Here is a 10,223-nt window from a genome sequence, read left to right as displayed (position 1 = left end):
AGGGCCTCAGTTTCTCCATCTGACACCTGAGGGTGAAATGATCCACAGAGATTCTTCTAACGCAAAAGGTCAATGAGCGTAGAAAGTAGAATACCAGGTTCAAGGCCACGGGGAAGTTCCAATCTCAACCACCGAGTGCAAGTCCACTGTTTTTTTTTTTGTAGGCAGGGTGGGGTGAAAAGATCTCCTTTCCCTATTTCCCAATCTTTCCAGTGCTACCTTCGAGATTCTTAACCATTTCTGTTTTGTATCATCACATTTATTTATTTAGTGGTACTGGGGATTGAACCCAGGAACACTCTATCACTGAGTGACATCCTTAGCCCTTCTTAGTTTTCATCCTGAGACAGGCTCTCACTAAGTTACCCAGGCGGGCCTCAAACTTGTGATCCTCCTGCCTCGGCCTTCCGAGTTGCTGGCACTATAGGCGTGTGCCTTCCTGCTCAGCTGTATCATTATTTATTTTATAAATTGCTTTAGATGGACTCATTTTTTCCCCCCCTACAATTCAATGATTTTTAGAATATGTGAAATTTTGCAAGCAGGAGGAAGTTAGGAGGTGGGGGAGCCCCCCGGTGCTCTACCCCGCCCCCTGCAGCTTCTCTTGCCCCTGACCTCAACAGGGTGGCCTGTCTCTCTCGGGATCAAAGTTCTCTGGGCGTTGTCTTCCCCAGGGAGTGGAAAAGCCCTGTCTGTGGGGACCCAGGCACCAGAGGCTTCTGGTTAATTTGCTCCCAGGCCCTTGAGCTGATATCTGACTGCAGGAGGTGTTACTTAGAGATGTGGGCCTTGGTGTCTTCCTACTTTTGGCTCCTGGTTGTAGAAGCCTCAAGGGCCAGAGCAGGGGGAGAACCTGACTATCCTCCCCTTCAGCCTCCCGAGTCCGTATGCAGACTTGCAGGTTCCCCTGACTTGGCTGTGGCACTGGTAATCATACGTGCCCTCCAGGGAGAGCCCCAAAGGCTCTGCATTGTTGCATGCATGTGATAAGGAGCAACTCTAAGTAAAAAGAAAAAATATGGCGTTTAAGCCATTGCTTCCAATTGAGTGCTATAAGGTGAAGGCTAAATGCATTTGAAGTTTTTCTGTTGTGAATGTTCATATATTTCAGAAGGACACATGGCAACATTCTCCTATTTGATTAGTGATGTGTGCTGTTTCATAAAATGAAAACTCTTGTAGGAAAAAGGAATAAAACTGTCTCCCTGGGCCCAGCATGGCTAATGGAGGAGCGAGTGTCCCCCTCCCTGCAGCGTCCCGGATGGGGTACAGCATGAGGAATCCTCTCCAGAGCGTTCTTCTCAGCAGAGGTCCCTGCACAGGACCGAGCCCTAGACATTACTGCCAGGCTGCAGGGAGGAGGTGGGGGAGGAACAAGTGAGAGGCCCCACCAGGGGACCATCCCACATTCCACAAACCAACGTGTCTCAAAAAGTCCATGTCATGAAACAAAGCAGAGAGCTGTTGTAGGTAAAGGGAAAATAAAGTGATATAGGTGGTGGGGGGCCCCGGGCTCTGTCTACCCCCCACCACCCCAGCAGCCCTTGCCCCTGACCTCTACAGGGTGTATGTGCTCATTATTTCCGGAAGCCACTGCTCACCTAGCCTGTCCCTCCTGGATAATCAAATATAATACCTAAAATGTGATTAGACCCAGGCTAAAGTTCATCACAATAAAGACATTTTTTGGTTTGGTGGGGGAAAATCTGAATACGGACAGGATGTTAGAATTAGGAAATCATTTCTAATTTTTTTAGTGTGACAATTGAGATTCTGTAGAGGAAAAAATTCTTATCATTAGGAAATAATGCAGGTGAAAGAATTTAGGGACAAAGAGTCATGATTTCTACAACTTACTTTGAGGTAGTTTCACAAAATGGTATATAAATGAATTTATGTGGATGCGTCTGTATATACACAGATAAAAGAGATGTAAGTACAGAAAGCGAGAAAGCAAACTCGCAAGATGTTAACCCTCTAATCTTGGTGGAGAGTTTTTAAGAGCATTTGTTGTATTATTCTTTTAACTTTTTGGTTTGTGTGAGTATTTTTCATAATGGGCCAAAATGACCTTGGGCTCAGTGTTCAAACCTATAGAAATATCGATTCAAAGCCGGCATGGTGGCACATGCCTGCAGTTCCAGTGACTTGGGAAGCTGGGGCAGGAGATCACAAGTTCAAGTCCAGCCTGGACAAATAAGTGAGACCCTGTCTCAAAATAAAAAAATAAAAATAAAAAGAACTGGGAATGCGGCTCAGTGATAGAGAGCCCTGGGTTCAACCCCCAGGACAGCAAGAAAGGAAAAAAGAACAAGTTGACAAGTTGACTCAAACCCAACTCCAGCATCAGCCATGGTCAAACCTGCTTGCGGTTTCTAACCTGGTGTTAGAAACTCTGCCTTCTCTGCTGAGGACACCAACGGCCCAGGTGACCGTCCTCCTCTCAGGCCCGCTCATCCTGCTTGGCCTGTGGCAAAGGCCGCATCCTTTTAAAGGGAGGTCATTTTGACAATCTCGTATCTACTGACCTTTAAAGAATATGAATCGAGTCACATGCCATTTCTACACCCTGCACCCCCCACCCACCGCACTCTACCCCACCATACTGAGGATGGGACCCAGGGCTTCTCATCTGCTTGGGCAAGTGCTGTACACCTGAGCTATAGCCCAAGTCTTACTCTTTTACTTTGCGACATGAAATCACTAATTTGTCCAGGCTGCACTTGAACTTGTCATTTTCTCTGCTTCAGCCTCCTGAGCAGCTGGGTCCTTTCTATCTAGCACCCGTCCAGCACAAGGTCCTCTTCCACAGCTGAGGAAACTGGGGCCCAGAGAGGGAAAGGGGCTGAGTGCAGATCACACAGGAAGTTACTGGCAGAGCTGGAGCTAGCCCCTAGGTCTCCAGAGAGCCAAGCTGAGACTCGCTCCTTCCAGCGGCTCATCTTTAGAGAGATGCTGCTGGTCCTGGACATTCGCACGACTTCCTCTGGCCACGCGGTCAGGGAGACTTCAGCTTTACATTTTATTCTAAAGCCAGATGCAGCCCACAGAAACTGAGAAGCAGCAGATCAGAGTGGAGAGAAGAGGTGCTGAGTAAGCCCGTGGTGACAGCCAGAGGTGACAGTCAGAAGTGGCAGTGAGGGAGGTGACAGAGCAGACAGCAGAATTCAGAGACCCCGAACCCTGGAATACTCAGTGCAAGGGCAAATACACCCAGGACATCCCCGCCCACAGACAGAGGCCTGCTATTCCAGAGAACTAAAAATTGGGGGTACCGGGTGCATTAAGCCCACTGGGTGGACGGGGCTTTTGTGGGCTATGAGGGCTGACTTTGCGGTGGAGCTCTGGGTGGTGGCCCCTCACAGGTGCAAATCCCCTCCCCAGTGAAAGCACCTCTTGAGGAGAGCAGGGGCCATCCTGTGACTAATCTCACATGTCAACAGTAGGTGGACTTCAGTTTGGAGCCAGGCTGCCACTGACTCGCTGGGTGCCCTTGGACAACTTACTGAACTTCTCTGAGCCTGGGTGGAATGGAGAGTCGCAGTGCCTGCATCCCAGGTGGACACAAAGGCCGGATGATGTCGACATTGGCTTACAGTTGGTGGTTCAGTAAAGTGGAAAGAGTGGGCTCTGGGGGAGGAGAGTCCAGGCAGAGGAAGGCCAAGGGCGACAGCTCAGAGGCAGGGGCGTGCCTGACATGGCCAGGGAGCCTCAGGGGACCCCAGGGTGGCCAGAGCAGAGTTGAACAAGAGGACAAGGAGCAGTAGGTGAGCTCTCGAGGTGGGGTGGGGAGTCACATTGTGTTTCATTTCCCCTCCTCTATGTTCTGCTGGGGTTTAGTGTCTACTTATGGAAAGATACTGATTGCTCATTTGTTGCTGCTACAAAGCTGCCCCTTTAAAATAAGGGAAAAATATCAATTTAAGGAAATAGTAAGAACATCACACAGTCCACAAATAAGCCAGACCCATGAGGCAGAGAGCCACTGGGAGTTTGGAGGGAAGAACTGGTCACAGATTTCTGTCTGAATCACGGCCCCCTCTGCCCCCACCCCAAATCCAGACATTTGGACACACAGATTCCCCAGAAACCACTCCTGCTGCCCGCTGCTCTAAGGAGCCCCCTCTCTGGCTCCCGTGCAGCCCACTGTGGACACCTGCGGGCCAGGGCTGTGCTCTGGAGGCTGGCCGGGAGGACAACTGGGCCTGATCGTGTTTGGGTTCCCAAGAGGCAGCTCTTACCAGCCACGCCAGGCGCTGACGGCTCAGGGCGTGGGCCGGAGGAGGGGCCAGCCCACCGTGGGCACCTCTCCTGGCACAGATGGTTCTAGCAACTGTGCCATTTGCCCCTTCCCCCTGGGCGTTGGCTCCTCTCTGTGCCAGGGAGACTGGGCCATGTGAGTTCTGAGGTCCAGGGGCGCCTGGGGCTGAGTCTCTTCACCCCTGAGTTTTTTCTTCACCTTGAGTCACATCCTCGTAGGTCGGTGGAGGCCCCGGGGACAGGCCCCTGAATTCCAGTGGCATGTCGGGAATGAGGAAGGCATCGTCCTTGTCCTGCAAAAGAGGAGTCTCTGTCCCTGCTGCTGCTCATGTGGTGTGACTGGCTGTTCCCAGAGCCCTCCCCAGGGGCCATTTTGAAGATGAAAACTGAAGCTCTAGAGTCTTCTGTGGGGCTGAGTGACCGTTTCCAGCCTCCCTGGTCTTGAGGAAGGAGCTGGGGAAAGGCCTGCAGAGGTCAGTGGACAGGGCCCTCATTTCTGGTCCTGCTACTGGTGTCCTGGCCACCACAGGTAAGTCACTCGCCATGTGCGCTGCTTACAAAATGCTCAGGAAGGAGCGGCACATGCCCCTGCGGGACCCCGGCCTTCTCTCTCCCCTCTCTGAGCCCGCTGCTGCCTCTTGTCCCCATCTTTTGAGGGCTCGCTTCCAGAAGGACTCACCTCTGCAGACTGTTGGTCCCCACTGTAGGCTACGACGACTGTGGGTCCCGGCAGGAAGAGCTCCAGGAAGGTGAAGCAGAGCAGGCCCAGCTCCAGCCTCTGCATGTGGCTCTGGGAGGGGAGCAGAGGGGACACAGGACCAGGTCCTGCTGGGTTTCCGCATCTCTCATGTGGGCCAGGCAGGGCAGGAGTCAGATCAAGGCACAAGTGGCAAGAGCCTCAGCCCCCGGGGGAGTGTCCGGGGAGGGCAGGGAGGGGCTCTGGGGCTGGGGGTGACCTTTGCTGCTCCACATCTGGTTCTTGATGAGATTCCCCAGCCCTTGCTAACGTCTGAGGGCTGGGAAATCTCAGGGGGTCCCTGGGAGAACTGAAGGTGGCCTTAGGTCATCTGAGCCAACTTTTCTTGACAGGTGGTGATACATGGGACAGAAGGAGCCCCCTTTACAGTGGGGGAGGGGAGGAGTGGGCGGAGGACCCGGGTGCAGCTGGGTGACAGCTCCCAAGGCTGCTGACAGTCAGTAGGGACCACGTGTGTGCATGTGTGTGTGCAATGCATGTGGGTGTGAGCGTTGGGGGAGATAAGGAAGAGCGGGTGGCCATGGTGAGAACCTCTAGAACCTGGCCCAGAGGTACTGCCCTTGGAATGGCCAATCCACCTCCTGCTGCGTAGGCAGCTGTGGTGTGGCTAGTGGGGCTTGGAGTCACGGACCCAGCTTTGGGTGGTCACTGCATCCTTGACTTGCTGTGGGGCCCTAGTCACCCAGTTTAGCATCTTGGGCCTCAGTGTTCACTCCTGTAAAGTGGGAATAGCAAAGTAGACTTGGCCAATTCTACAAGGCTGCTGGGAGGCTCGTAGGTGATGGATGTCACATTTAGAACACGGGCTAGGGAGCGGGCAGTTCTAGGTCCTGGCCTTGGCTTTGTAACTAACTCGCTCCTAGATCTCAGACAGCCACCCTGGACCTCAGTTTGTCCATCTATAAAAGAAGGGTCAGACTCCGTGACTTGGGGCCCTGTTCGGTTCCCTGATGCTGACACAGGAGAAGGCTGGCCATCCCCTTCCACTGTGCCTTGGGAGCCTTGGGGACGGAGCAGCTGAGGGCTCAGCTGCCTGCACCTGGGCTTCGGAGGAGGTTTCCCAAGAGCTGGAAGCTCCCTCTCAGCCAAGCCCGGGGCAGCGGCTTCCTTGGAGTCAGAGGACACTTGGGGCCCGGGCACTCACTGTGGAGTTGGGGTACGGTTTCCAGATTGGCCACGGAAATGAATTCTCCAGAAATAAATCCTTGGCGATGACAAAGAGGCCAGCCAGCACGCAGAAGAAGCTGATGAGGTTGGCGGTCAGGCACAGCCCCTTCTGCAAGCCAAGAGAGAGGCCGAGCCAGTGTCCAGTGTCGGGAGACTCGGGTCTGGGTACTCCTCCCAGGCCTGCTGGGAGCTTCCTCTGTGACTCCAGAGGGACTCGCCTGTCTCTGGGCCCGAAGCTGCTCACCACACAGGAGGCTTTGAGCTATTGACCACTGAGGAGGACCCAGCCAGCTTTCTCATGCTGAGGACTCAACAGCTGCTACCAGGTCCACAGAGCTTGGTGTGGAGGACTTCCCATTGCCACATCCCCTCAAAGCAAGCCCTGACCATCCTATACCAGATGGCCAGGGACTATACCTGAATGAGCACCCCCGCCAACAGGAAAGCACAGGAGTATCCCCGAAGCTGTCCCAGACCTCACACCTAGTGTCTGTACTCCCTCTCTGCCCATCCCACAGTGGTCCTGTGTCCATCACCCTCTTGGGTCAAGCATGATTCCAAGAACATGATGCCAAACGCAAACCCTTATCAAAGGAAAGACTGTGAACCCGTGGAATCTACACTTTTATATTAAAATGGATTTCTTTGCAGTAAGAGCTCCCTGTGCTCAAGTGTCGGAAGGGGGAGTCTTGCGGTTCTCAGTGCAGGCAGGCGAGGCCTGGGGATGGGCAGGTCTTGCTGAGCAGCCTTTGCTGCGCTCTCTGCACCAGCTGCCTCCTATTCTCTGTCTCTGAGGGGGATAGGGAATAGCCACACCCCAGTCCAGGCTGAGGGGCACAGACATGGCAGGACCAGGCCAGGGATTCCGGGGCAGAGTTGCGGGGAGGGGCAGGAGGACCTGCCATAGGTTGAGGCCATGGAATACAATATGCAGGTGTGGCCCTTCTGTCCGTCATCTGTCCATTTCCACCCACTCAGTCTGGTGCGGGATGCCTGCCCTGCGCCCGCCTGGACCACTCTTGGCTATGAAGATGCTCTTACAGCCGCTGCCCATGCAGAATGTAGCATGGGCCAAGAGCTGTGGGGACACAGAGGCTGGCAGGAAGACCTCCAGGAGGACTGTCACAGATGGGAAAGGACAGGGAGCCTGGGCAGCACAGGCAGGATGGACGGTCCCATCTGCCTGGCAGAGGAAATCCAGGTGCGGGCTGGGGCCTGCTGACATTGGAGGCAAGCTGAGTGCGGCCGGGGACCCGGGAAGGTTGACAGTAGTGGAGTGGCTTGGAGGGACTTGTATTCCACAGCAACCCCTCAGGCTGCTGTGTGGAGAGCAAGCTGGATGTCCCCTCCAGGACAGAGTGACAGGGCCAGCACTGGGGCTGAGGGAGGACAGGGGATGGCGAGAAAAGTGAGGAGCAAGGGGCGTCCAGAAGCAAGCCCCAGGCTGGGGAAGGGAAGCAGACCAGGCGTGGTTCTCAAACTTCCCGCTTGGGGGACTTTGGCTTCTGGGAGGATGGCCACATAGTGACTGAGACCAAAACTCCAGCAGACTTGGGGGGAAGAAAGCTCCCTTCTAGACTGGAGGGACCAGGGTGCCGTTTCCTGATGCCTCACTTCATTGGGAGGATCAAAGCCTCTGGGCTCCTCTCCTCCCGGCCACCCTCACCTACCTGCCTTCGGGCCCTCTGCTGTTCTAGAGGCCCGACTGCTCCTAGCAAATCCTCCTGAGCTGCCTGTCCAGTTGCCACTGCACACAGGTGACCTTAGTTACCGCCTGCTTGGGATGGGCAGGAATGATCCCAAGGCACCAACTCACCAGACAGGACTTGGGAAATGTCACCACCGTTAATGCCGAGATCCCTGAAATGAGAAACTGCAGGCCCCATGGGAAAGTCAAGGGAGGGAGAAGTTGGGCCTCTTGAAACCCACAAATTCCCCTGGCTCCACTCTCCAAGAAAACCACCCCCTGGTGGCAGGCCAGGAAGAGAACCTCTCCCCAGATAAAGCCAGCTCCTCCCGGGCCTTGCACTTGGAACGTCCTACAGTGCCTCTGCTCCACCTTCCCAAAGCCTCCCCTCCCCCTGGGACCAGCCCCCCCCCCCCCCCGCCCCCAGGCCTTTTCTGGATCCTGCAGTTGGAGGTTGCTAGCCTTCGGTGCTAAGGGCTCTGCGTATCTCTGTGCTCATTCCTTCAGATGTTTGCTGAGCACTTTTGTGCCAGTCCTTGGGAGCAAAGGACCAACAGGCACCGTGTGTATGGAAGGTTCTAGCATCATATGATGAAAACTCCGAGGTGGGGCGATGGGGACACAGGACTGAAGTGGAAGTGGGGTGTTTGGGACGCGTGCTCAAGGGCGTCCTGTGGTATGGAGACTTAGTGCGAAAGCTGTTCCCCCACAGGGGATTAGGGGATGGGGTGGGTGCCCGGGGGACCTGGAGAAACATGGGGTCTCAGGGAGATGGCTCCTGTCTCTGTCACTGGTCTCCTCCCATCTCCCCATCTGGTCATGGCTTTGAGAGGACAGTGTCCTCCTGCAGAATGACCTTGAGAGGGAAGTCGGGCTCCAGCAATGTGCTGTGGGGTCCAAAGGCAGCCTGGCCGTCGGAGGAGGGGAGCTGTCCCCAGTCACCCTGGCCCTCCTCCCTGCTGAATGCACATGTTCCGTCAGGGGAGGGGTCGAGGAGCCCTGGGATGTTCTGGAACTCGGGAGCCACAGGGCCTTGGAAGGGAGCTAGGGCCAGTGTGGCTGATGGTGGAAGTCGAGATGGGGAGGCTGGAGAAAGGGGAGGCCCGTCCCAGCCTCCAGCCTCCATGCTAGGCCTCCCAGCCCGCCCTGCCAACCCAGCCCCGGGGCGTGCTCACTCCTACTCACAGAGGCAGCCCCCCAGAATGGATACCAGCACTTGAGCACCACCAGGTGAAGATTCTTGACTCTGGTGATCATGTAACCCCCAAAGAACAGGTGAATCATAGCAATGGCGCAGTGGAAGACCTGGGCGGGAGGAGAGGGGGTGGCTGAGGTGGGGCGCTCGGCGGCGGACCCTGGGGGAGGCCGTCAGTGACCAACTCCTGCCATCTCTAGTGCCCTACCAGGGTCCTAGTCTGCAAGGAAGGACACTCCCCAGGACCCGCTGCAGGGGCAGTCCAGGCTGCCAAGGCCCCATGCCGGCAGAGGCATCTGTACCCGGGGCTGGCTAGCTGATGGCCGCCACCCTGGGCCCTGCCCACACCTCACAGGGCAGCAGGTGTGGGCAAATTCTCCTCCTCCTGATTTTTAAATTTTAGGACGAGCATTAAGCACGAAGCTGGAGACCTCTTCCTCCCTGTCTCCCGGCACCTCTAACCCCCTCTCCTCCCCACCCTCCCTCAGGGGCCCAGGGAGTGGACACTCACGCCCAGTTCCTGGAGAAGGTCATTCTTCCAGGGCTTCTCCTGGGGCCTGTTTGGAACCAGAAGCCTGGGCTGGGTGCTGGTCCTGGGTGGATCTGTCTGCCCAGGCTGGGGTGGGCTGAGGCCCTCCCCTGGTGGGAGCTCCTCCGTGACAGAGCTGGGGACAACCGCTGCCGTGGACTCGGGCGGGGGACCCTGGCTGTGGGCCAAGGAGAAAGGCCGAATCAGCTGGTCTTGTTTCTGAGGTTTGTACTTGGGTGAGATGACACTGGTCACTCCTGCCCTCTGACTGGGGCCGTTCAGAACAGTGCTGACCCTGTCTGGTAGCCCCTGACCAACATCTGATCTGGAATAGTCTGGCCCCTGGGGATGGACGTTAGCAGCTGCTCCCAGTCTTCCTGGGTCACAAGGACACCGTCCCCATCTACTGGGCCAAGTTGGGCCAATTGGTGGCAGGTGGGGATTGAATTGGTACCTTACTCCCCACAGCGATGCCCAGGCCTCCTAGGTTTGCAGGAATAAGGGAAGAGAAGGAAAGAAAACTGCTGAGGACTTTGTGAGAGCTAACCCCGAGTCAGGAGGTCAATACTGGACAGTATCAGCACCAACATCACCAGCACTCGGTCTGTTCCAGGCCTGGGATGGGCAT

General features: G+C 55.7%; 1 protein-coding gene across 1 annotated transcript; it reads right to left on the bottom strand.

Annotated features, from left to right (window-relative positions):
* Positions 1 to 4,436: 4,436 nt before the first annotated feature.
* On the bottom strand, positions 4,437 to 10,223 carry Ms4a10 (membrane spanning 4-domains A10). Its single transcript, XM_077108611.1, has 7 exons — positions 10,189 to 10,223; positions 9,578 to 9,773; positions 9,057 to 9,176; positions 8,001 to 8,057; positions 6,162 to 6,293; positions 4,940 to 5,050; positions 4,437 to 4,553 (listed from the first exon to the last, which is right to left on the bottom strand). Exons 1-7 carry the CDS (start codon positions 10,221 to 10,223, stop codon positions 4,437 to 4,439), a joined length of 768 nt encoding a protein of 255 aa, XP_076964726.1.

Source organism: Callospermophilus lateralis, chromosome 2 (assembly GCF_048772815.1).
Source record: "Callospermophilus lateralis isolate mCalLat2 chromosome 2, mCalLat2.hap1, whole genome shotgun sequence".
Taxonomy (NCBI): domain Eukaryota; kingdom Metazoa; phylum Chordata; class Mammalia; order Rodentia; family Sciuridae; genus Callospermophilus; species Callospermophilus lateralis.
This window is presented reverse-complemented; position numbering and strand designations above follow the sequence as displayed.

Bases quoted from the DNA above. Each gene is read 5' to 3' on its own strand.
- Ms4a10 (XM_077108611.1), bottom strand. From the start codon at position 10,223: ATGCCCATCCCAGGCCTGGAACAGACCGAGTGCTG. The intron at 9,177-9,577 runs GTGAGTGTCCAC...CCTCCCGCCCAG, and splicing joins ACCTTCTCCAGGAACTGGGC to GTCTTCCACTGCGCCATTGC. The intron at 6,294-8,000 runs GTGAGTTGGTGC...CTTGGCTTGCAG, and splicing joins CATTTCCCAAGTCCTGTCTG to AAGGGGCTGTGCCTGACCGC.